At 38.3% G+C, this 27,693-nt stretch overlaps 3 protein-coding genes and 1 long non-coding RNA gene across 4 annotated transcripts; 2 read left to right on the top strand and 2 right to left on the bottom strand.

The window, feature by feature from the left end:
• LOC104757855 (basic leucine zipper 19-like) lies at positions 232-2,133 on the bottom strand. The gene is made up of 5 exons (XM_010480641.2): positions 1,997-2,133; positions 1,142-1,666; positions 965-1,040; positions 725-851; positions 232-639 (listed from the first exon to the last, which is right to left on the bottom strand). Exons 2-5 carry the CDS (start codon positions 1,645-1,647, stop codon positions 470-472), a joined length of 879 nt encoding a protein of 292 aa, XP_010478943.1. The 5' UTR covers positions 1,648-1,666; positions 1,997-2,133; the 3' UTR covers positions 232-469.
• Positions 2,667-3,768, bottom strand: LOC104757854. Its single transcript, XR_762541.2, has 3 exons — positions 3,704-3,768; positions 3,074-3,382; positions 2,667-2,970 (listed from the first exon to the last, which is right to left on the bottom strand). It is a non-coding gene; the product is annotated as an uncharacterized LOC104757854 (long non-coding RNA).
• On the top strand, positions 11,295-11,795 carry LOC104759722. The gene has a single exon (XM_010482618.1). It carries the CDS (start codon positions 11,295-11,297, stop codon positions 11,793-11,795), a length of 501 nt encoding a protein of 166 aa, XP_010480920.1.
• Positions 13,454-17,101, top strand: LOC104757853 (ran-binding protein 10). The gene is made up of 10 exons (XM_010480640.2): positions 13,454-13,961; positions 14,398-14,544; positions 14,704-14,790; positions 14,911-14,956; positions 15,304-15,380; positions 15,475-15,637; positions 15,749-15,817; positions 15,909-15,968; positions 16,441-16,527; positions 16,646-17,101. Exons 1-10 carry the CDS (start codon positions 13,567-13,569, stop codon positions 16,928-16,930), a joined length of 1,416 nt encoding a protein of 471 aa, XP_010478942.1. The 5' UTR covers positions 13,454-13,566; the 3' UTR covers positions 16,931-17,101.

The raw sequence follows: 27,693 nt of genomic DNA, 5'->3' as shown, positions 1-27,693 counted from the left end.
TATATAGAAAATTTGACTTTGTAATTTAATTTTAATCTGAATTTGTAACCAAATATATAAAAAATTAAATCTGACTTTGTAATTTAATTTTAATGGAAAATTTGAAGGAAAAAAAAAAAGAAGAAATTCTTCTTTTTGAAATGTCAGAAAAAGAAAAAATTGTCGACGGAAAATATAAATAGATTCTCTAACAAAAAGAATTTCACGGAATACGTTTTTTTTTTTTTTTTGACAATAGATTCTCTAACATGTCATAAATAGAGAAATACAATATAGAAAAATGTGAGCACCACATTTTGACATACATAATTATGATTTTTTCAGGAATTCATCCAAGACTACAAACATCAAGGGGTTTTACCTATAGTGTATCGACATTAAGAGAAGAGCAAGAAGAGCTCTTACAAAGCATAATTAATGTGAATTTTAGACTGGTATGTAATGGATCCATATATTCCTAAAAAAAAAATCATATTGCCAAGGCTGCAAACTGGGATTCGGGTTCTTGAGTGACATGTGGTTGATATTTCTTGTGTCGGTTTTGTTGTATCGGTTGCACTTGTTTTTGGTTCTGTAGTGGTTGTTGTTGTCGTCGACACTGTAAATTCCTTATCTCTCTCTCAAGAAATTGTTGCTCCACTGTACCATTGCAAATTATAATTTCAAATGAAAAATTTAGATGCATTTTGATATACTTTACTAGTGTGGTTAAAGGTTAAATTACCATGTTTAAGCTTTTGGATTTCTGCTAAACTATCCATACGTTGTTTTAAAGCTCTATTTTCCATGCTAAGCATGATTAACTGTTGATCCAAGTAGTGAATGGCAGATGACATTTCACATCCTTCAACCTATATATTGAAAAATATCCCAAAATGTATAATATATCTAATTAATACTTAACATTAGGGGGCTCTTGATATTATTAAAGAACTTTAAAAATACATGTATATTCAAATCTTACTTGTAGTACTTGGATGGTCCTTTCGAGATCTGAAATGTATTCCAGCCTTCTTAGACGTGCTCTATGAGCATTTTGACTGCATTATAATTGAATTTTGAGATAGACAAAATTGTGGAAGGTGAAAAGTTGCATATATTGGTTAAGGTATACACATGCATATAAAATAAGGGCACTTACTGTTTGATACGTTTAGAGTCAGTCTTTGATCCAGAACCATCTGGTTTTGTGGAAGTTCCCTCTTTCATTTTTCCTACATGTTTCTCAATGGATTTTGAATTTGGGGTACTTGATCTATTAATAGCTCCGTATGATTGTGTCTGGAAATTGGTTCCATTTGTGGTAGTCTGCCACAAATCATAGTTCTGAAATTGCCAAGAAGGACCAGCAACATGACTTTTCATAAGCTCATCTTCCTTAAAAGGCATTATAGCTGAGTGCAAGTAAGCAGCTGTGTCACTAGCTGAACGTCTATGACCTTTGTTAATCTTAGGTGACGTTGGCTCACTTAAGAGCTCATCGAGCCAAGCTGGTTGTTCCTCTGTGAGAAGATCATCTAAAGAAGCACTGTGGTGCATATTATACAGTGGAGAAATACTTTTTCCCATGTTTTTTTGGGGAACTCGTGATTGTCTTCCAATGAATCCAAAATTTCTCGTGTTTGACAACCTGTTTAAATCTTCCATTCTTCAAAACCTAGAAGGACTGCGCAAAACATGTTTAAGAGAAACCAATCAAAGAGTGTTTTAATAGCAGATTCATTAATTATAACAATAATTGATAAAACCATTGGTTTGAAAAAATGAGCAAAAGAGGAAATGATTCCAAAAATTTGTAGTGGATGCTCACATGTGATTTGATTTCAACCTTAGTGAGATGGTAATATAACATATGGTTTGATTCCTTTTGATTTTTAAGCAAAAAAAAAAAAAAAAAACAAGAAATCACAAACTGAATTCAAGAGAAATATGAACTCCCATTATCATCCAAAATTCAACTAATAAAAACCATTGAAGATATAATTTCTGTAATTACCTGAAAAGACGAGACTTAGGGAGATGTGTGATTATTAGACCTTCCACGGGGAGGAAAATGACATCTCTCTCGTGATGGAATCTCCTCCCGTGTGGCTGGTTTCGATCACTCCCTTCCTCCTTATAATGCAAAAAGAAAGTAATGAACAATCTGTTTGGTCACTATATAGATGAAGATATCATGCATATTGAGACAACCCATCCATGTTGGTGGTTTCCATCGCGTGTTTTTCGTTAAAGAGACAATTCTTGTCCTTTGCTTTATTTGGTTTAATTTTCTCTGTTATTTCTGCATTTTCACTTTCCCATAATAGACTCCACCGTTGCTTTGTTGTGGTACACAATACTCTGTACATACGATTTTTCTATCTTACATTTATGAAATCTTGAATAATAAACACCGTAAGATATGTTTTACATAAAATGCAATTATATATATATTTTTTTGCTAAACTGTGAATATCATTAGAATAGTTAATAAAAGGTTTGACTTTTACAATAAAGCCTATGGCTTTTGATTCCTTGGCAAAAAGAATAAAACAAGGAGATCAAATTTGGGAAATTACGGGCCATTAAATCATGTTAACCAGAACTAGGAAAATCGGTATATTCATACCGGGTATGTTGAATTCATACCCCAACTATGACACTGAGCAAATCCATACATTAACTTAGATAAAATTCAAATTTGCTGCATCAACTCGAGAAATTGTGTAAAAACATATACAAGCCGTGACGGTGTTAAACAACCGTTAGCGGCTGCTTACGTGGAAGCCACGTAATAAACGACGTTGTTTTGGATAGACAAAAGAGAGTGGTTCTTTACGTCGAAACGACGTCGTTTCTATCTTCTTCTTCCTCTTTTCTTATTTTCAACACATTTCTCTGTCAATGGCACATCAACACAACCCGTAAAAAGATTCTTCTCATTCCATAAAGATTCTCCATGCCTAATCAATATCAAAGCTGCTTCATCTAAAACACATCAAAACAAAAAAAACTTTGTTCAGATAAATTGTTTTCTTATTCAATCTGAGGAATCCACAAAAAGCAGAGCAAAAAAAAAAAAAAAGATTACTTGATTTTTTCTTGAAATGTCAGGTACGTTCTTGGAAGGAGACAAGAGAGTGTTGTTGTTATAAGAAGAAACAAATGTCCCAGTCGTAGAAGAAGCCATAGCTTCAATCTTGCAAAGGTTTTTCTTTTTGGAGGTGTTATTATTATTATTACAACTCAGTGAAGAATGGATCTTGAGTCCTTTAGAGATTGGCAAATTCAACAGAGGCTCTAGTAATAAACATTGAGAGATTGAGGACGAAGAAGAAGAAGGTGACCGGTGTGAAGCAAATGAAACGATTGATTGGTGAGACGTAGCCGTAGCCATTTTCTGAAGAAATTAGAAAAAAGAAATCGAAATGTTAATTCTACAATTAGCATACTAATTGGTGATTAAAGATCTAAAATTTTGATACTGAATCAGAGAAAACCCTAAAAGACAAGACAAAGTAGAAGTAAACTCTTTGAGTGTGATTAAAAACACTACTAGCAATTAACGGAGTTTTAATTACATAGAGATCGAATTCGGAAGAAACAAAAACACGATTAAGAAGAGCTAACAAATGACTGATTCAAGAACAGAGCCCAGTAAATTACAAGAAGACGAAAGACCCAAAGAAAACAAAATGCTTTTTTGTAGACAGAGACAAACCTGGTCTTAATCAAATGTCTCGATGATACCAATGAAGATGAGAAAAAATCCATATCTCTTTCGTGGAAAATAAGAAAAGAGGAAGAAGAAGATAGAAACGACATCGTTTTGACGTAAAGAATCACTCTCTTTCGTCTATCCAAAACGACGTCATTTATTACGTGGCTTCCACGTAAGCAGCCGCTAACGGTTGCTTAACACCGTCACGGCTTGTGTATGTTTTTACACAATTTCTCGAGTTGATACAGCGAATTTGAATTTTATCTAAGTTAATGTATGGATTTGCTCAGTGTCATAGTTGGGATATGAATTCAACATACCCCTTAGCTGGGGTATGAATATACCGATTTTCCACCAGAACTACATTAACATGCAGAAACACTTACGGCTGCTTCTGCCATGGATGATGTTCCTGATATCTTTATCAATGGTCTTGAAGATAGATTCCGGTGGAATTGCTTGAGCATTGTGGATGAGATTGTTCCTTTGTCTCCATATATTGTAGATGGTGGCCTGAGCGACGAGTTTGCGGAGCAGCGAGGGGGCTTACGGAGAAGACGCTCTGACCCAAGAGAGAAGCTCGGACCATGAGAGGAACGTTACCCCAGTAGGGTCTATCTTCGAGAGAGCTAGCTTCCAAATCGTGAGCGAGAAGTTGCAGGTTAGGAGCAGATGATCTCTTGATTCGGTCGATGAAGCGCAGAGCGGGCAGTTTGAGTTCTGCAGAAGACCCCATGCATAGAGCTAGGCCTGCGACTTCGGATACTTCGGGTTTTTCGGTTTTTCGGTTAATTTTAAAATTGAAAACTGTTCCGAATTGAACCGACTAAGATTTCGGTTCGGTTCAGTTATTTCGGTTTGGAGATTCGGTTCACAATTGAGTTGTTTAAAAAAAAAATCAACTGAAAAGCAATGATCGACACCCCGACGGCCAGTTCTGAATGGTGGAGGTCCTAGCATTGATCTGAAAGGCGAAAATGATGATAATGATGATTATAAAAGACGACAAATCGAAAAGAAGAAGAAGAAGATTATGGTGATAAATCTAAGAAAGAAAAGATAACAGTGATGGATTGAAGAAGATTAGAAGAAGATGATGATGAATCGAAGAGGGAGGAGAAGATAATGGTGATGAATCGAAATAGAAGAAGAATGAAAGAATAAGAAAAGTAAGAATTGTTTGTTTGCCCAGAAGAAAAAGAAGAAAATAGGAAGAAGAAGAAGAGAAGAACCGATAAAGCTTAGAAAATAGGAAGAAGAAGAAGAGAAGAATGACGGCTGGATAGAATATTAGGTTAGAGGTTTCATTTAATCGGTTAACCGTTTGGTTCCAGCGAACCAAACCGAAAATTTCGGTTAACCGACCAAAATTAAATCATTCCGATCGGTTATTTCAAATAATCTAAACTGAACCGATTTGTCCAAATCTCGGTTTGGTTCGGTTCGGACAAATCAGTTCTATAATTCCCAGGCCTACGTAGAGCCGTTGCTTTGTTGGGAGTTTGTCGAGGTGAGATAACCACATGTTGAAAGCATGCTTGGGAATAGAACCGCGGAACCAAACCACGTCGTGCCAGTTTGTAATCATGTCCCTTGGTCGAAGGCATTCCCATGTGAGCGAGGAAGAGTAGGATTTGCCTCTGACTTGATCGACAACCCAGGCATAATCGTCTGATGCTTCAGACAAAGGCGGAGGCTGGATGGTAGTTAGGAAGGCTTGAAACTCCAGGGCTGCATCAGATCTACAATGAGGTACATTCCAACCAGATAAGTTACAAGCGTCAATTACCTTTGCAGACAATGGGATTTGAAGGTGAAGGGGACCCATAGGGCCTATATGCTTTATAAGTGGCCCAAACGGTGTCCAATAGTCAAACCAGAAGCTTGCTCTTCTGCCATCACCCACTTTAACTCGAGCAAACTGCTCAGCTAGAGACCTTAACTTGAGAATAGCTCTCCAAATCCAGGAATCTCTAGTCGAAGCTTTGATTTCCCAGAATCTCCTGCCCTTTATGTTGTGAAAATGATGCCATTTAGCCCATAGAGAATCAGCATCCGAGAATAGTAACCAAATGAATCTAAGGCAAAGAGTAATGTTCCACTTGTCGAAGCGTCTCAGACCCAAACCTCCCTCCTTCTTTGGCAAACAGACGGTTCCCCCAAGCAACTTTTGAACCTTTGGATCCGTCTAGTCTTCCAGACTATAAAAACCTTGCACACATGGACTCGATCCTTCTGATGCACCCCTTAGGGAGAATGAAAGCAGTAAGCCAAAAGCTAACAGTTCCAGAGATGACTGAAGCAATGAGTTGGCATCTTCCCGCATAAGATAAGGCCTTCGCTGCCCAACTGTTGAATCTACCTGCCAGTTGATCCAAAAGCGGCTGATATTCCAAGATTTTAAGCTTTCTATGCATCAAGGGGAGGCCTAGATAGCGGATAGGGAGAGACGCTATAGGGAAACCATGTCTCTCGATAGCTGAGGATTGCAACTGATTTAAGCCAGCGAGAAAGAGCTGAGTTTTCTCTCTATTCATACACAGTCCAGACTAAGATGTAAAGTCATCAAGGGCTTCATTTATCCCATGGAGAGATGATTCAGAGCCATCAAAGAATATCATTATATCATCCGCAAACATCAAGTGAGAGATGGACAAACCTGATGTTTTTTGGATGATAGTTGATGTAGCCTTGTTCGAACCTTGACTGCAAAAGCCTTGAGATAACCTCCATTCCAAGGACAAATAGGTAAGGAGAGATAGGGTCGCCTTGCCTTAGTCCTCTGGTGTTGGTGAAGTAGCCACTCGAGTTCCCATTTATGGAGACCGAGAAGGACGCTGTTGTGATGCATTCAGAGATCCAACCTACAAAATTCTCAGGAATGTCCAAAGCTCTCAAAGCCGCAAGGATAAACTTCCAACTAACCGAGTCAAAAGCTTTCCTAATATCCACCTTAATCATTGCTCGCTCTCCAATATTTGTCCTATTATAGCCTTGGACAATTTCAGTAGCAAGAAGAACATTTTCTGCAAGAATCCTACCCGGCATGAATGCCGTCTGCGACGGAGAGATGACACTGGGAAGGAGCCATTTCAAAGGTTGGATATGATTTTGTACAATGTGTTGAGACATGAAATTGGCCTGAAGTCAAAAACTTTAGAAGAATTAGGGATTTTAGGGACGAGCACCAGGGTAGTGGCATTCCACTGTTTTAGAAGTCTCCCTGACTTGAAAAATTCAAGAACCGCATCAGTCACTTCTGGTCCGATGATATTCCAGCAACCTGTGAAGAACTCTGCGGAGTACCCATCCGGCCCACTAGTCTTGTTTCGGGGCAGGGAGAAGAAGGCTTCTTTAACCTCCTCCCTCGAGAAAGTCCTCTCCATATGAGATTTTTGTGCAGGCGTGCATCTAAAGGGAAAGAGAAGCTCCATGTCACTCTGGACCATGCCAGTAGAGGAATCATCTCCACCTAACAACTCCATGAAGGAGGCCACACAATGATCTTTGATGCCTTGCTGAGACTCTATTTTCACACTTTTTGAGCTATACAGGAAATGGATGTGGTTCTTTGCTTTTCTGGTTGCAGCCATCCTATGGAAAAAAACAGAGTTGCAGTCCCCATCTTTAAACCAAGAGATACTGGTTCTTTGCCTGTGGAATGATTCCTCTGCCTTCACCAAAAAACGCCATTTCTCTTCTGCTTCGAGCTCTTGCATCGCATTGAAAACGGACGGATTTGCCAGATTTCATCTCTGCAGAGAGAGAAGGAGGTCATGGGCTTTAGAGACCTTTTTTTTCAATACCTGAGTAGTTCTCCTTACTGAAACTCCTGATCGGGCCTTTGAGTTTCTTAAGCTTGAGAGAGACTCTTAGCATCGCTGAACCAACTACATTTGAAGAGAACCAATTGTCCGCAACAAGTGGAAGAAATTCTTGGTTTTGGAGAAGGAAGTTGAAGAACTAGGAAGGACGCTTCTCTTTAATTGTACCAGTGTCTAGAGTAACCCCACAGGAAGCATGATCCAAGAAGCCATGTTCTCCAAAGACTGTAAAAGACGCAGGGTAGGCAGTAAACCAGTGAGAGTTAACCAGAACTCTATCTAGCTTCTTGGCAATTGGTCTAGACTTTGACTTGTTCCACCAAGTGAAATATTGCCTCTGAAAGTCATGTCAGCAAGATCCACTTCCAACAGGCATTCTCTGAAATCTCTAGTTCTGCAGTCAACATTCAGAGTGGCAGGCGAAGAGTGCTCATCAGGGTTGAGAGTTTGGTTGAAATCACCTAGAACTTGCAGAGTGAAAGTCATGGCTTGTTTAGCATATGCTGGGAACTTGCATTCGAGACCAGTTCAGCCCAAAGCTCCTTCCTTTGGCCCTCGTCATTTGACGCATATATTATAGAGACAATGATTTTATCTTTTGCTTCCGGTAAAAGGACTTCAGACGTAATCATCTGCAAAGATTTTGATAACACCACCACCTGAACAGTAGGATCCCATAAGATCCAGATTTTCTCCAAATCTGAAAAGCCATAGTTTTCATCAAAACACCAGCCAGGCAGAAGATTATTTACAAATTTCTTCATCTTCTCCTGCTTGACATGAGTCTCTATAAGACCACCAAAAAGGGATTTAGTTCCCCTAATCCATTTTTTAAACCCGCTTCTATGACTGTATATATTAAAGCCGCGGACATTCCGACAAAAAAGGTTCGTACACATTAAAAATTAAGTGGATTTGAGGCTCTTGCCTCGCTGAACCTTACGTTTCTTCTTAGAGAGAACAACTTGAAACTTCTCATCATACTCATCGTCTAAAGCTTCTCCATTATTTGAAGAGAGGGTATCGGAGGAGTCAGCTTCAACTTCAGACTTCGTGTCTTTGGATGAGTTAGTGCGAGCAACCTTATTCTGAACCGATAGACCACTATGCTCGCCCTTTTCCAACATATTTGATGGAGGTGGTTTCAACCCTCCATTATGAGTTGAGACAGAGGGTGGATTATCGCTTTTTGGATGCTGAGGGACTCTCACATATACCATTTTTGCTCCTTGACCATGTAAAGAATTGGCATGGTTTGGTTGAGGTTTGGGATGCTTCTTTTGTTGTCTGCGCTTAGCGTTTGGTTCCTTTAACCTTGGACAGGTATCAGAGGAGTGCGAAGTGGACTTGCAAGCAGGACAGGTGATTGGTGCTGATGAACAACGCTTAATAGTATGTCCAATACCTTTGCAGTGGGAGCATACTGGTGGCATCCATGGGCTGGATACCAGGACACACACTATTTCGCCAGACGCAAATTGGACATTTACAGCCTCGGGCAAAGGCTTTCGGGGATCAATGATGGTGAACACTCTGGCTACCTCAAGATTTGTTTTGTTTGCAGTTGAGGGGTGTAAAAACTTCGGCTCACCTACTAGCCCCGCTACATACTCGAGGCCTTCCTCGTTGAAAAATTGCAGAGGGACATTGCGTAGTTCTAGCCAGATGGGTGCAGAAGAAAGCTCCGGTTTCTTAGGGATAACTTCAGGCTCCCATTTAGCTACAAACATAGTTTGCCCTTCAATCTGCGATAGTCTTTGAGTAATGACATGGTTTCTGGTAGAAGCATTTGGTATGTGAAAGAGGAAAGCATTCCCATCTAGTTTTGACATTGAGATATCTCTGTAATGCTTGCTCCAGATTCCATTTATAATGTTGTGAAGGGTACCTTGAGATGGGGGATCTGAGTAGAATTGGCCCAGCACGAAGAAATCCCATGACTTCCTGTGACTCTCTATTACTGAGTTTGGGATTTTAACGCAGACTTCCCATGAAGGAAGAATATAAGGTGTGCCTTTTTTCCGTAGCATCCTGGAGTGTTCTTTCACAAGACTGACCCAGGAATCGTCGGATGAGATAGCGGGTTTACCGTTGGGTTCTAGAGTCGGGTCTGAGTGGGTCGCTTCTAGATTTGCCGTCACTGAAGGAGTTGAAATCGACTCAGCTCCTATGGTGATTGGTGCAGGAGTGGATGAGTCTGTACTCTGCTTTTGACTACCCTCACGGTCTGGAACAGGGGGATGCGCCAGATCTGGGCAGTTTGGTGTAGCAATGGCCAAGTCTGTCCTCTCAGCAGTTGATTGGGCATATTCTGAGGCCTGTGGCCGTTTTGAGGCGGAGATATAGCTGAACTGGCAGCCAAGGGGGGAGAAGGAGTCTCTTCCGTCACCCACGATAGAGAATGCTCGGGAGGGGGGGAACCGGAATGGGGGGAGAATTCGAAGTAGGCGAGGGCGGACGCTTCTTCTTTTGCTTTCCCATGAGGAAGGCCTGAAAGAGGAGGAAGAGGGTTCCGGCGCCGAGATTGACGCCGAGATTGACGCCGGCGGAGGAAAGAGAAAGCACTCACTTTTTCGCCCTTTTGAGAGAGAGAAAAAAATTCTTATTTCTATTTAAACAATATAAATATTTTAAAAAGACTACAACAAATTTTATAATTGCAATTTTGAATAATAAACACCGCAAAGTATCATTTGTTGAATAAAAAACTTCAAAAAATGGTGACTTAGAAACATTTTTTTTGGGCACAACAACCCTAAAAATAACTACCAACACAAGAGGAATATGGAAAGTGCTTACAAACATATGACTTGAGTTAAGAGAAAGATTCGACCAAAACTAAAACATTGTTCGCAAAAATTCGAAACTTTTGTTACGAAAATAGTCAATAACTTATTAGTATAATTTTATTGAATGTTTATTAATATATATATATATATATATATATATATCTTATAATATAAATTTGGTTTTTAAAGTTTGTAACTCACTCGCGAACATGTGTCAATTCTAGTAATTAAATATTTGCTTTGTGTTTAAACCAAAATTTTCTGTTTTTAACAAATTTTAAAATAATAAAAAGATAATTATAAAATATAATAATTATGATGCTAAGATTTTCTATATAAAAATAATCAATTATTTATGTAAGTCAGAACATATGTTTACATATTATGCATATATCATTCTTATTTTTTTTTACATGAGACGGTTTTACTTTTTCAAAAAGTTTAGTCGATTTTCAGTTTTTATTAATTTTTAACAATTTTAATTGTAATTAAAATTCATATTTGATATGATGCATAAATAGTTTTTGATATATTTTTTTTTTAACTCTAATCTATTAAGATGAAGTATGTAAAAAACTAATAACTAATAATATGGTTTATTATGATAGTCAAATAGTATTTTATTGTAGATAGAAACAGTAAAGTTTAAATTATTTTTAAAAATTACTTAAAATTATATAGGTTATCACTCAAGTTTAAAATATTATGAATATATTTAATGCTTTAACACGCGAGTTTTATCTAGTAAATATATAAAGGAAACTAACTTAATTAGTATACTTTTATGAAATGTTTTATGAAAAATATATACAGAAATCTTTAACAAATGCCGAAAGAGGAGCACTTATTGAACAAAAATGATCAGGCCCATGGCTCCATTACCCCTTGTCGGGAATTACGGCAGGGGATGCTCTTTCGCCCTATCTTTTTATTCTCTGTACGGAAGCTTTAATTGCACAATTCCGCAAAGCGGAGCAGATGAAGCTTATTACGGGTATTAAGGTTTCTACCGCTAGTCCTGCTATTACTCATCTTTTATTTGCGGATGACAGTTTGTTCTTTTGTCGAACAACAAAGGAGCAGTGTGAGGTTGTGCTTCAGATTCTCAAGAAGTATGAGCGGGCTTTAGGTCAGCAAATAAATTTTCAGAAATCATCAGTCCAATTTGGACATACTGTGGACCATGGTCTCCGTGAGGAGTTAAAAGGGGTCTTAGGGATCACAAATATAGGTGGTATGGGTTCTTATTTGGGAATTCCGGAAAGCCTAGGTGGAGCTAAAACGCAAATCTTTTCTTATGTTCAGGATCGGTTACAATCACGGGCTAGTGGTTGGCCAGCTCGCCTCCTTTCAATAGGAGGAAAGGAGGTAATGATTAAGTCGGTAGCAACAGCAGTTCCTACCTTTGTGATGTCGTGCTTTTGGTTGCCCAAGACAGTTACGCGGAAATTAACTAGTGCTATTTCCAAGTATTGGTAGAGTTCCTCTGGTCAATCGCGGGATTTACATTGGGTGGCTTGGGATAAGCTATGTCTTAATAAAAAAGAAGGAGGTTTGGGTTTTCGCGGGTTGGATGATTTTAATACCGCCTTGCTGGCCAAGCAGCTATGGCACTTAATTTCTGTCCCGGAGTCACTTTTTGCATGGGTTTTTAAAGGTCGGTATTATAGGCATTCGGATCCCTTGGATCCGATTAGATCTTACTCACCATCCTATGGATGGAGAAGTATTATCTCAGCTCGCTCTCTGGTTAACAAATGACTTATTAAACGGGTAGGATCTGGTGCTTCCATTTCTGTGTGGAATGATCCGTGGATCCCTGCTCAATCCCCGAGACCAGCTATCGGCACGGGGTTGTCGTCTGACCCTTTGCTCTCTGTTCAAAATTTTATTGACAGGAACTCAAATTCCTGGGACATGGCTTTACTTTCGACTACTTTTGTACCGGAAGATGTTGCCTTGATTTCTGCCTTACCATTGCGGTTGCCCGACAAACCGGACTCGCTAGGTTGGCATTTTACTAAGTCAGGAAAATATACGGTCAAGTCAGTGTACCACCTTCTTCGGTCTAACACCACGGATGCGGCTGCCCCGTCGGTGGTCGGGCCAAACTATGTACCTCTTCAGGCTTTCGTGTGGACGATCCGATGCCCGCCTAAACTACGTCATTTTATGTGGCAAGTAATTTCGGGTTGTGTGGCGGTTACAGCTAATCTACGGAAACGTGGAATTAACTGTGATTCAGTATGTGGCCTTTGTGGGTGTGACGAGGAGACGATAAACCATACACTTTTTGAATGCCCGCCAGCCAGACAGGTCTGGGCACTGTCGCAGTTCCTGACGGTTCAGGGTGTTTTTCCATCGGCATCGGTTTTCACAAATATGGATTTTCTTTTCTGGCGGTTTACGGATGTTCCTTTCCAGGATAGATTCCCATAGATTTTGTAGTATATTTGGAAAGCTCGTAATGATAAACTTTTCACTAATTTGGACTCCAACCCAATAGCAATCTTGCGGTTAGCGGAGGATGAGGCTAGAGATTGGTTCCAAGCTCAGACAGAGGTCGCAGGGCCTGTAGAGGATCACCCTCTTCAGGGTCTAGCTCCTGCTGGGGGATTCGGAGCCCCAAGGTTATCCAGGTTTCCCTCGAGTTTTCGTTGTTTTGTGGATGGTTCATGGAAAGCGACGGATCAGTTTGCTGGTAGAGGATGGTTCTGTGTCTCGCCCACGGGGGATGAAACTACCATGGGAGCTTCAAATCTTCGTCGCAGTCTCTCCCCGCTTCATGCGGAGGTCGAAGCCCTTCTTTGGGCAATGTGTTGCATGATTGGAGCCGATAATCAGTCCGTTGTTTTTCTTACTGATTGCTCTGACTTGGTGAAGATGGTGTCTTCGCCTTCCGAGTGGCCAGCTTTCACACCTTATCTGGAGGACATCCAGGCGGACAGAGAGGAGTTTACTTCGTTTTCCTTAGTCAGAATGGCTAAGCGGATAATTTGGCTCGATGTGTTCGAACAGTTCCGCACGTAGTTATCTTTGTAAACAATTTTCCTTCGCATTTGGTTCGTTTGAGTTAATCTTGTAAGGTGTTGTAAAAAAAAAAAAAAATCAAATTAATAAATCCCAGAGAAGAAGAAAACTCTAATTCAGTCTTGTTCGTAGCGTATACGACTCAAAAACCTTCAAGCTCCAAATCTCCAAATTAATTCTTAGGGTTATCCCTGTGATCCTAAATCGGAACCGGAATTAAATGAGTTCTTTACCATCGCCGACGAATTCCGCCAACGGTGGCGATACAACCAACGTCGGGAACGGTCAAGATCTAAACTTACTACACTTCTTGGATAAGGTTCGTCTCGCCGCTACGCGAGATGCCAAGGAAGACGAAGGTGAAGATTCGCCGACGGAGTTGAACACGATCAATAGCGCAGGCGGGTTTCTCGTGGTTTCTCCTGATAAGCTTTCGGTTAAGTACACGAATATGAATCTACATGGCCACGACGTTGGCGTTGTCCAAGCGAATAGACCTGCTCCGGTCAAGTGTCTCACTTACTACTTTGAGATTTTTGTTAAAGATTCTGGGGTGAAAGGGCAAGTTGCAATTGGTTTTACTAAGGAGAGCTTCAAAATGAGGAGACAACCTGGGTATTGTTTTCTTTAACCTTGGATTTTTTAATCCAATTTGTTCAGTTCCGTCGTTTAGGGAAGAATCTTAGTTGAAAACTTGATTCTTGACTTATTCAAGAAACATTGTTTTAGTTCGTAGCTTGATCATTTATTGTGTATAAGGTACTGTTTTTGGATCTAAGTTGTGGTTTCTTACTGGTTTATCCTGTTAAGGTTGGATGAAGGTTGTGTTCTTGCTGTTGAGTTACGTTCTGTATTCAAAGTACATTGCTTCGTGGCTCTTGAAAACTAGATTCTTTATTGATTACGAGAAAAGGATGATAGTGCCTTTGAAAGAAGTTACGCAAGAAAGCATAATTTTAGATTGTTGTTGCATTTAAGATATGGCTTATTATAGAGTTTGAGGTTATGTGGCTCTCTGATTTTTTTTTTTGTTTATTTCGTAATTGTACAGATGGGAAGTGAACAGCTGTGGCTATCATGGGGATGATGGATTTCTGTATCGTGGCCAGGGAAAAGGTGAACCTTTTGGTCCAAAGTATACCAAAGATGATACAGTTGGCGGTGGTATAAACTACGCTACGCAAGAGTTCTTTTTCACGTAAGATAGAAACTGTTTCATGCGTTTTCCTACTTGAATAAGTTCTATTACTACTGGGAATTGCATTTATGATCCGTCCATTATCCTGTTTCACTTTGGTTTTCTTTGTTTGCATCCGCTTTGTCTGTTAAACATTTTTGATTACTTCTTTGATGCCAGTAAAAACGGAGCTATTGTTGGGAAAATCCCCAAGGACATAAAAGGTCATCTGTTCCCTACTGTAGCTGTACATAGCCAAAATGAGGAGTATGTTCTCACTCTCTCTTTGATGATCAGTACCAATTTCATCATAGCTTCACCTCAAAGTTGTATATATAGGTTCAGTAGAAGTACTTACACAATGCATTTGTTCTTAATTTTTGGCAGGGTATTAGTCAACTTTGGGAAGAAGAAATTTGCTTTCGATATTAAGGTAAGAAAGATAATCCTTGAAAAGATGGGTTATTAGGTCTTGTAGCTTTATATTAAAGTGGGATGATGTGACATAATGCCTCATGTCCGTTCTTGGTACTGGGGTTACGGAATCTATGGCAGTGGTTCTCTTCATACACATTGCGCTCACATTTGGTATTTTACATTTAACCTCTAGTGTTCCTGTGTAATCAAACCTCAACCACTTGAGCCCTCAAGTTATAATCTTTAAATACTGAAGTAGGACACAAACTTTTATGTCTTGACTTCCCCTTATCTCTCTGCATTACATATATGTTTGAAATTAAGTTTTGACTAGGGCTGCTACCCTCTTTCTGTATTATTCAGGGGTATGAAGTATCAGAGAGGAATAAGCAACAAATGGCTATCGAAAAAATATCCATACCTCCAAACATTGGTTATGGGTGAGTACAGTCCTTTCCAGCAATAACAGATGATGTACTTTGTTAACTGAATTGCACACTCTGTTATCTAAAGTTTTTTTTTCTTTAACATTAGGCTTGTAAAGACCTACCTGTTACACTATGGTTATGAGGAGACACTCGATGCTTTCAACCTTGCTACTAAAACTACAGTTCCGCCCATTAATATAGATCAAGGAAATGCTATTGATGAGGATGATTCGTCATATGCTTTGAAACAAAGAAAGACTCTTAGACAGGTATTGAACTTGTATCTCACTGGCTACAGTTTAACATATAAGACATGTTTTTCTCTAAGTTTACTATTCAAACCCAAACTAAATGACTGATACATACTTTCTTCGGTACAGCTTGTCAGAAATGGTGAGATTGATGCTGCTATGGTTAAACTCCGGGAGTGGTATCCCCAAACTGTACAGGTGAACTGAGATTTCCTGTCATATGGCTTGTTTCATATTGCTAAGATGATCCACTTCACAGGATTGATCACTCCATCCGTACTTACTGCAGGACGATAAATCGGTGGTTTGTTTCCTCCTGCACTGTCAACATTTTATTGAATTAGTACGGGTATGCTCTTTGCATTCCTTATCCAGTTAGATTTCTTTAATACTTGTCAGAGAGATCCTCTTCGTATAAGAATGAAATTTGAGGAATGTAGGAAGCTTGAGGATTTGGTCGTACCATACAAAATTAGCTGCTTAAACTGTGACAGTCTTGGTTGTAAACCTTTAACTAAAGAAAAAGAGTGCAAAGAATCTCCTGCACCTTTTGTATTATAAAGAAATATTACTGTGGAAGAATCTATATCCCACTGGAAAAGTCGTTACATAGATGCCAGGTTATTATGCAAAATACTTTAATAACGTTGATAGAACTATGTGCAAAATTGAACACCTAGATAAAAGATGAATGGAACCTCTTCACAGGGTCTCTAGAACACATTGAGTTGGTTCCGTATATTATACTTCTGCTGTCACTTTCACATTGGTGGTGGGATTATTTCTCTAAATCTGGTTTTGGAAAAACATGGCATAAACAGGTTGGGAAACTTGAAGAAGGTGTGAAGTATGGCAGACTTGAGTTAGCTAAATTTGTTGGGTTAACCGGGTTTCAAGATATAATCGAGGTACATACTTCTTCAACTTTGTGCCCTTATCTCTATGAAGCAAAATCTAGTTCAAATAACGGAGAGATTCTGTGTTGTTGATCTCTTATGAACTCAATTTTCTTGCTGATTGTTTCAGGACTGCTTTGCTTTGCTCGTGTATGAAAAGCCTGAGGAATCACCGGTTGGGTATTTCCTAGAAGACTCGCATAAGGAACTAGTGGCTGATGCCGTGAATGCAGCGATACTATCAACAAATCCAAATAAGAGGGATGTGCAGAAAAGCTGTCACTTGCATTCCCATCTGGAGAAACTGCTAAGACAATTAACCGTGTGCTGTTTGGAAAAGCGGTCACTGAATGGAGACCAAGGCGAAACATTCCGGCTTCACCGCGTACTTAACAACAACAGTACAAGAAGATGAAATCGGGTTAGCCGCGCATATATTTTGAAACCTCTGTTTTTGTTTGGCTGCTATCACCACCATAAGTGGCTTTTGTTCATACTTGTGTCATATTATGTGGAACTTTCCCTTCTGTAATAAAAAAAAGTAAAAAGAAAAAAAAAGTTCGACGGTAAGACACTGGGACTTGCATTTTTAATTTTCTTCAAAGTTTAGATGATACAAATTAAACTTTTTTCAACATTCATGATTCTACTGTTTGGTAGAAATGACTTGTGAATGTTTTTAAAAAAATTTCTGCCTCTCACATTTTCTACAGTTTCGAGACCAACGACGACTAGAGTTTTGAGATGTCCATATTTGATTAATATGTAGAGATGACTTTGATGAAGTTATTAGGCATTGAGAAGTCAGAAGTGTTAACTATTTTGTACACTGGAAAATTTTGTTGTTTGCGCTCGTAAATTTTTATGATCAATACACGAAACATCAAGATGTGTTAGCTTTAAGGCAGTAGCTATGACTTCGTACTCGAGAACTTGAGAAGGATATATATAGACAACTGCAGCCTTAAAGATGGAGCAGTCGAAAGCCACAACTAAAGCATTTGAGAGGGAAAGTTAGAATTAAGTACACTGAAACTAGAAGACATGTTCAGGCGTCTATGAAGAAATGAAAGAAGATAATTTTATGCCTAAGGATGGAGGCTTGATTGTAGCTATCGATAACTTTATACCTTTTTATTCTCATACATCTATTCATCAGCATGTGTGAAATTGTTTACTTTCATTACTTCGCCATTCTTCTGTTTTGTATTAGTTTCCTAAAAATTGTTTTTTAGTGTTTAAATCTTTTAGGCTTTTAATTATGGGTTTGATCCAAACAAACTGCATGGTGTGGTCTGGCATGGGCTGGCATGTAAATTTGTTTCCTCTCGTTAAATTTAAGTTGAAAACTACATGGGTTTGGTTTATTACTCATATCTAACAATCTTTTAAAAATTGCTCAAATGTATAGTGTTTGGGTGTAATTACAATTTACCCCTTGAATATAGTTTTTGAATTTTGAGTAAAAAAATAAAAAAATATACACATCAACAAATTAAAATACACATCATTTTCGATTTTCCACGTCCCTAGTCAGTTTTTTTTCTCAGAATCGACAATTTTTTATTTATATCTAATGAGAGGGAAAGTGAACAGTGGAACCTTTCACAAACCGCAAAAAAAAAACTCTCTCTCGTTGTCTCTGTCGCCGAACCCTAATTCCGCTGGCGATACTTTGTCTTTGTCCACTCTCTCGCCGTCATCTCTCGCCGTCTTTGCTCGCTCTCTCTCTCTCTCTCTCTTCGTCGTCGCACTTTCTTTCTTCGTTGTCGCTCTCTCTCTCTTTGTCGTGTTCGTTTTTCGTCTATAGACATCTTCGTTTACGAGTTCCGGTATGTGTCGAACCTTTATTTTTGAGTTTTCCAGCTGAATGTGGGTTTTTATCGATGGTTTACAGCTGATTGTCTTCGTTTACATATGACGACTGATTTGTTAGATCTATTCAATTAGATGGCTGATTTACTATTTGTTTTATGTTGCAGCTGAGTTATTTTATGTTTTACGGCTGATTGTCGCCGTTGTTAATTTACATATGACGGCTGATTTGTTAGATCTATTTGATTCGATGGCTGATTTATTGTTTGTTTTATGTTGTGGCTGAGTTTTTTATGCTTTACGGCTGAGTTTTGTATTGGTGACTGAGTTATTTTATGTTTTACGGCTGAGTTATGTATTTGTGGCTGAGTTGATTTACTGTTTGTTTTATGTTGTGGCTGAGTTATTTTATGCTTTACGGCTGAGTTTTGTATTGGTGACTGAGTTATTTTATGTTTTACGGATGAGTTATGTATTTGTGGCTGAGTTATTATATGTTTTGCGTCTGAGTTTGTCATATGTTATGGCTGATTTATTTTATGCTTTACTGCTGAATTATATTTATTAGATGGCTAAGGTTATTTCTGAAGAACAAGCAAGAGATTACCCCCCAAGAATTTACCCAGAAAAGAAGTCTATTCTAGATGGTAAACAAATTAATAACAATTTCAAAATGGCAGATTTCCCTGAGATTAGGGAATCAATAGGACAGGATGCGTGGAATGAAACGAAGCAATTAGCAATTGGAATAATTCCTACGCTAGTTGATGGTGAATTCATGTGGTCTAGTAAGGTTGTACATTTCTTACTATGTAACCAATTAAGAATACATAAGAAGGAGCTTTGTTTTATCGTCGGTGGTCAACCTATCAGGTTTGGCCTGAATGAATTTGCTCATGTCACGGGGTTAAACATAGACCCAATGCCTACATAAAGGTTTGAACTTAACGAGGAACACAAAGAGTTCTTCAGACTTTTGAAAGTGCCTGGTGGGGAAGGTCCAACGCTAGATGAACTCAGGGCAGGAGTGTGCCGGGGATAGTTCCCTAAGCCCTGTAAATGGTTGGGAATGTTGTGTTTTCAAGCCATTGGACTTTATGCCATGCATCATAACTCTAGAATACCATTTGAAAGTGCGAAAAGAGTTTTTGATTATGAAGCCATGAAGGTTTATCCGTGGGGTTGGTCAACATTTGAAGCTCTTGTTGATTCTATAAAGATGTTGAAGCCTACGGAAAGTCGTTCACCCTTAGTGGTTTTACACCCGTGTTACAGGCTTGGGAGTATGAGTCAGTCAAATGCTTTGGAGAACGATTTGGGAATGCAAAAACAGAAAATGGTGGCATACCGTTGCTTCAATGGGGTGGAAACCATACACGTTCAACGATGGAATTCGTAATTGCTGAAGATATCAGAGCGCTTGGTGAGGTAAGGTTTATTAGTGGTTGAGTGATTGTTTAGTAATGGCTGAGTTATGATTTAGTGATGGCTGAGTTATTATTTAGTGATGACTGAGTTATTATTTTGTAATGGTTGAGTTATTGTTTAGTGATGGCTGAGTTATTATTTAGTGATGGCTGAGTTATTATTTAGTGATGGCTGAGTTAAAACTTACTGATGGGTTTCATAATTTCTTATGTCACAGCTGCGTGTGACTAAAATGGTTATGAAGGATGATGTAAGTGAGCTATTTCATACGTGGCCAGATCAAGAAGACGACCCAACACTTGATCGCCTTATCGAAGACATACATGAGGATAAGTTTGTTAAAGGTTTTTGGGATGTTAAGGAGAGTGATAAGAAGAAAAAGCTAAAAGCTAAAACAATTGTTGAGTCTGAATCTCCTCCCGCAAAGAAGCAGAAAGTCCAAAAGGTGGTTTCCAACAGTCAGGGTGGTGAATCTGGTGAAGGAGCTGCACATAAGAGGAAGAAGAAGAAGAAAGGAATAAAGGTAAGTGATATGGTGTATAGTGAGTTTATATTTTACATAATCTTTCGTTAGCTTGTTTACGACAGTTTGTGTATTTGTTTCAGTGTGCTAGTGAGGAGGAAGATGCTGGAGAAGATGTGTCGGTTGGAACTCTCGTTGAGTTGGTGTCTAATTTAACCTCAAGGTTTGACACCTTTGATAAAAAAATTGCAAATATGTCTGTGAATCTGGAGAAGAAGATTGGAGATAGAATAGAATTGAAGATGAATGAAAGATTACAAACCAGGTTTGGATCTTTTGAGAGTGGACTCAAACAGATGAAAGAGCACGTGCTTTCCATGGGTGTTGGGCAAACTGGCCAAAACACTTTTGATGCGTGTTCAAATTTCAAAATAAAGGACCTGGTACCAGCGGACCTTCGGGCAAAACTAGAGACACCAAAAGGTCCACCAGGAGTTCCAGGAAAAATGCAACAAAACTACTCTGTCAACAGTCCTACGGTAATGTCTGAATTATGTTACTTTTATGGCTGATTTTCCAGAATGTTTAGGTTGAGTTATCATTATCTTTAATTGTCTTAGCTATGTTATACAGGTAGATGGCAGTGGTTTGGCTGGGGTCAGTAAGAATCTGAATAAAGAGTTTGATAAAGATGATCCTGTTGATTTCATTGAGAAGTCTCCAGCTGCTATGAAACCAACTACTACGAAACCAAATCAACGGCCTTACACGAGGAAAAATGCCAAAGATGCAAAGAAGGACAAAGAAATAGAGGCAAAGAAGGCCAAAGAAATAGAGGCAAAGAAGGCCAAAGAGTTGGCGGCGGCAAAGAAGGCCAAATAGTTGGTGGCGGCAAAGAAGGACAAACAGTTGGCGGAAAAGAAGGTAAAAGCCGAGGAGGTTGGAGATAATGAGCGAAAGAAAAGAAGTAGAAAGACTAGTAAGCCTACTGCTGTGAGGCCGTTGCAATTTGTAGCACCTGTTTTGAATGAGGGAGAAGCTGAAGTTGGTGCAAACGCTGGTGCCAACGGTGCTAACAGCAGTGTATGTGATATGACATCTGAGTTTATGGCTGAAAACAAAACCCTTGAACCTGAATCTGAGGATGATGAGGAGAAAAAGATTAGGGTTGATAGAGTTAAAGCTTTAAGGCTGGAGAGTGTTAAGCTGTCCCCGGATGGAAGTGCATTGAATACACAACAAGCCCCACAAGCAAGGATTTTTCCTTATATTGGAGACAACAGACTGCCGTGCATGAGGAAGAACTGTGTACCTGAAGGTGGAATATATGATCCTCTGGCACCGGTTGATCTGGTGCAGTTGAAAAAACTTTTGGATTACCTAAAGCCAGCCGAGTATGACCCTTTATACCCTTGTTAATCACAGCTTGTTAACATTATATTAACCTGTGTTTATTTGTTTGTTAGGAATCAACCATTAGGCAAGGCAACACTCGGTATTGAATTCTATAGGACTCTCATCACCGAAAGAAAGAACTGGCCAGTGAAGGAAGATCACTTTGGTGGCTGTCTGATGAAGTAAGTTTAACTTGATGTCTGAGTTATTATTGTTTACGGCTGAGTTATAATACTTGATGTTTGAGTTATTATGTTTACGGCTGAGATATAATACATAATGGCTGAGTTGTTATTGTTTACGGCTGAGTTATAATACATAATGGCTGAGTTGTTATTGTTTACGGCTGAGTTATACACAATAGCTGAGTTGTTACGGCTGACTTACATTACGGCTGAGTTGTTGTTTACTACTCAGTTTTCTGTTTTACAGCACATGGGCGAGTATATGAGACTCCTCAGGGTTAGGTACAAACGAGATCCCTTCCCATTCCACAACAAACGCATTGCATTTATAGACCCGTGGTTCACCAATCCGATGGTTCGTGACTATGCTCAGTTCGAGATGACACCCAAAATATTTAAATTCAAAGGCAGCATTTATGAAGAGTCAGTTAATGGTTTGATTCCACGAGATCAACCGTCTAATTTGAAGTGGATAGAAGATGTGGAACACCTGTATATTACTCCACAATTTGGAGGCAATCACTGGGTGGCGCTTCACGTGGATCTCATCAGGAGGCATATTGATTGCTATGATAGCATCGTGAAACAAGCAACCAAAGAAAGTGATATTAAAATTCTGAATGCTTGTAGGACGTTTACGCGGATGATTCCAGCAATGATGAACTTATAGTTCCTCACAAATATCGTACACCTACTTTCAGTCAGTTTAGTTTCAGGAGGAGGAGTGCCTCCAAGGTCCCTCAAAACGTACAATCTGGTGACTGTGGCGTGTACGCTCTAAAGTTTGTAGAATGTTTAGTGCTTGGTTTGTCTTTCGATGGCATCTGTGATCAAAATATCCAGGCTATACGGGTTAAAATGGCAACAGAAATCTACGATGAGACACCTGATTTTATGTGTCAATTTAAAAAATGCATTATGTGCTTCATTTTGTTTCTTTTGGTAGGAATTGTACTATGATATGTAAAACATTTGGATTTCTTTTGGTAAGAATTGTACTTGGATATGTAAAACATTGATTTGTCTATTTTCAAAGTTATGGCTGATTTACGGTTAATTTACGGCTGAGTTATATACTTCACACGGCTGAGTTATGAATTACGGTTGAATTATGTACTTCGTATGGCTGAGTTATTAGATATTAAAATGTATTCTTCTTTCTTTCCTGGGTCTTTCGTTCTGTCAGATTCCTAATAAATTATCTAATTAAAACGTCTCTCGATATCACAAAAAGTGTTGTTGGGGAATCGCGAACAATCCCTAATTATGTGCACATAATAAATACATAAAGTCAGCTTTTCTCACAATATATTATTCAAATTAATTAAAAAATTTGAATTCGAATTTCGAATTAAAGAAATAAAAAAAATTCCCAACAATTGACTGATGTGGCTGAGTCCCTGTTTTAAAAATCGCTAGGCGTTAGTCGGGCGGTAAGATAGAGCCTAGCGATTAATCAGAAAATCAGACTTAAATCGGGGATTAATCGGGGACTAGTTTTAGGGCTTTTATCTATATATATCTAAAATATATTAAAATTTCATAACATTACAAAGAATTAAACTTAGACCAGTGGCTTGTGTCTTTCTATACAACCAACTTGTCCACAGTTTGAATCCTGGTAAGTAACTTTCGTGTTTTTTTGTCAATTTTAATAATGAAGGGTAGAATGGTCATTTTCACTTCATCTTCTCCATCGATAGAAATCAGCAGACCTGCAAACCCTAAACGCCGCCGACCACTTTTTACCTTCTTTTCCAGTGATTTCAATTCTCATTCGACTGCTTTCATTAACTAAATAGTAGATCTAAGATATATCATACTATTCTAGGTCAAAACAGACAAAATTTATCAGTTTTTTCGTTTTCTCGATTTTGACACCGATCTGAGTGAAATCGCGGCGGAGCACCGCCGCCGAGCGCTTAACCGGCGCCTAAGCGGCCTCCGCGGCCGCGTTTTAGAACATGGGGCTGAGTTATCGACATAAACGGCTGATTTATGAAATATTTGTAATAAAATTATACTCAAAATTACAATTTAGGATGGAAAAATGAATATTACAATCATTATAAGCAAGAAAAAGTAATAATTATAGACAAAGAGTGATTTTTACGTAAAACATTCAAAACATGACATTTAGTGGTTAGGGTTAGGGTTAGGGTTAGAGTTTGAGGTATAGGGTTCATATTTCCAACATTATGAGTTTTAATTTAACAGTATGGTTTTGGTTATATTGTGTTTGGTTTAAGGTAATAATTTGGATATATTAATATGATAACCATTTGAAATTTTAAATTTTTTTGAAATTACTTTTCGGTTATTTCCGGTTATGGGTCGATTAGATTAATATATAACCATAAATAACCCAAAATATATTGTAATTAGGTAGACTAACCTAATATAACCGATAGCAAGCAAAGATTAACCAAAAATAATGGAAAAATAGTTTCCAGCATGGTTCGGTTTGGTCGGTTATTTAGTCATTCTAATTTGAGGGTTGGCTTAGTTATCAATTGTTATGGCTGAGTTATAGTAAAGTTATGGCTGAGTTATTAAAAGAGACTGATAAAACACCACTACATAGAAAGTTCATACCAATTCCAGAAAAAAAAAAACGGAGCTTGACTAAGTTCACAGATACATGTTCAAGCTCTCAAACTTCTTCTCTAGCGCGTCATATTTCCTTTCCATATTCAAGATCATTTCTTCTTGAGTCTCAATACGCTTCTTGGCTGCATCCAAGTCCTGCTTTATCTCATTCTTCTCCTCCTGAATATTGGCAAACTCTTTGTGCAATGCATCGGTCCACCAACTCCTGAAACCGCAACCTTGACCGGGACCCTTACAAATAGTACATAACTCATATTACATCCCAATTTGTATAAAAAATGCAGAAGCAGAGACAAAAATAAGAGAATAGAAATCTTTACATCTATGATTTCATACAGACAACTGAAATAAATTTTTCCTCTCGTGCTAGGATCATTAGAAGTGGCAACGAAAACCACCGCACCACAATTACACCCGACTGGAACACCCTTGTCGCGCCTCCAGATTTCGCCGTACCTCATTTTCATATTTATTTCCTTACGATTCAGCTCCTATATTACCACAAACACAATATTAAGATTCTGCTTTGAGATTTCAGATGGTACAGAGATCTACCTCAGTAAATGCTTCAGAAGCAGTTTTCTCATCAGCCCTGGAGTTTTCGTCGCAGAGATCTCTCTGTGCCATCATCTTGACTCGATTACTAAAGCACCAAATCATTACAATCCCATCATTTATACTAAAAAAACAAATCGTACGACGTCGTTTAACAATAATATACGTGACGGCTGCGTTATGTACTTAATACGGCTGAGTTATGGTGTTACAGCGGTCATATTAATGGTGTTACGGCTGAGTTATACAACGGTCATATTAATGGTGTTACAGCTGAGTTATGCAACGACCATATTAATTTATTATATACCTTCTCGAGAATACAAAAAGTGTTGTTGGGGAGATGCAAACAATAATTATGTTTCTTGTTAAGAACCACACGGGTAATAAATGAGGGAGATTTTAGTGATTTATTATTTAAAAGGAATTCAAAATTTGAATTTGAATTTTTGAAAATTTTGAAATTTGTTTTTAATAAAAGTATTTCTCTAACAATTGACTGATCTGACTGAGTTATCGACATAAACGGCTGATTTATTAAATATTTGTAAATTAAAATTATTATAACTCAAAATTATAATTTAGAATGGAAAAATGAATATTACAATCATTATAAGCAATAAAAAAATAATAATTATAGACAAAGAGTGATTTTTACACATTCTGATCAAAATGTGTAAAAACATTCAAAAAATGACATTTATGGGTTATGGTTAGGGTTAGGGTTAGAGTTTGATGTATAGGTGAAACGACCGACCTTTTTTTTTTTTAATAAATATAAATATAATATAATAAAATAAACTACAACTAGTGGTCCCATACCCAGTAGTCACCTAACCACAAACACAACCAACAGCGGAAATAATAACACCAATATCCAATAAATATTAAACCAATCAAATGTAAATGACCAATATAAATTCCAATCTTAACTAATGATCCAAACATCATAAAACAAATAACCAGCAATCCTAAACGATGATCTAGGACATAGTTCTAGCAACCTAACAATGCCAGATCAACAATCAACCGAGTCCCTAGAACATCCTCCTCTTCATTGCCTGGATTCCACGATCACACTTTGCCTTTACCTGCACCACAAACACATATTGCAATGCATGAGTATTTTACAAACACTCAGTAAGGCAATCCTCCCATCTACTGGGCTATACACACAAGCAATAGAGTATCAGTAATCTACACGCACAATCAACAGACCGTAACTAAACAAAACGTAGCATCGACCGATGCCACACCTGCATCGATCGATGCCAAAAGGAGAAGCATCGATCGATACAGAAGCTGCATCGATCGATGCAAGTGTAACTTGCATCGACCGATACCCAGTCTGCATCGACCGACGCATGCTCGACGCACACGAAAAACCCTAAAGTTCATCGCGCCGTCCTCGGACTTGCATCGATCAACGCAACGTCGAGCACGGTGATTTCTCCGAAGTTTCTCGCCGGATCTCGTTCCTACAACCACAGAAACTCAATCCCAAGCCACAAGAAAGCTTCCTAACGTCCATAACAACAATCTAATACGTCTAACAACAAACAACAAGCAAATCACTGAATTCTCTAGCTTAGATCAGCCATGGTCCTGCACTTACCTGTGCCAAGACGAAACTGAACAACACAAAAGCAAGAAAACGTTTCCTAGAAGCTCCTACAGCAATCCCAGCTACAGATCTCCTTAGGAAAGCACCAAAACTCCAAGAAATCTCCAAGAACTCTTTCTCCCTTCTCTTTTCGCTCAAAAACGGCCACACCACGTATAATGAGACAAAAGGGACGACCCTAAGGGTTTTCTTTTCCTTCCCTTACCAAAACGCAGCGTTTGACTTAAGTCAAAACGCACAGAATTGTTCCAGCATCGATCGATGCTCCTACTGCATCGATCGATGCACATCCCAAACCGAAATTCCGGTTCACGGATGTTACAATATGGTTCACATTTCCAACATTATGGGTTTTAATTTAACAGTTTGGTTATGGTTATATTGTGTTTGGTTTAAGGTGGTAATTTGGATATACTAATATGATAACCATTTGAAAATTTTAAAATTTTTGAAATTATTTTTCGGATATTTCCGGTTATGGGTCGGTTAGATGAATATATAACCATAAATAACCCAAAATATATTGTAATTAGGTAGATTAACTTAATATAACCGATAGCAAGCCGAATATTACCGAAATTAACCGAAAATACCAATACAAAAATACCAAAAGGGGAAAATTAGTTTTTCGATTCGTTTCGGTTTGGTCGGTTATTTAGTCTTATAATTGGAGTTATGGCTGAGTTATAGTTTATGACGGCTGAGTTATAGTTTATGACGGCTGAGTTATCGTTTAGAGTCTTCTCAATAATATGAAAACATATTCTTCTATCTTTCATGGGTCTTTCGTTCTATCAGATTCCTAATAAATATTAAAACGTCTCTCGATGTCACAAAAAGTGTTGTTAGGAAAATGCGAAAAATCACTAATTTTGTGCCTGCTCAAATCCACACGCATAAATTCATAAAGTGAGTTTTTTCATAATAAATTATTCAAAATAATTAAATAATTATTATTCGAATTTTGAATTTTATTTTTGTAAAAGTATTTCTCCAACAATTGAGTAAGTTATGGCTGAGTTATTGACTTAAATGGCTGACTTATGAAATATTTATAAATTAACATTATTATAACTCAAAATTTAAATTTAGAATGGAAAAAT

The sequence above is a fragment of the Camelina sativa genome, chromosome 17 (assembly GCF_000633955.1).
Source record: "Camelina sativa cultivar DH55 chromosome 17, Cs, whole genome shotgun sequence".
NCBI classification, from domain to species: domain Eukaryota; kingdom Viridiplantae; phylum Streptophyta; class Magnoliopsida; order Brassicales; family Brassicaceae; genus Camelina; species Camelina sativa.
Note: the sequence above shows the minus strand (reverse complement) of the source record. Positions and strands in the feature narration are given on the sequence as shown.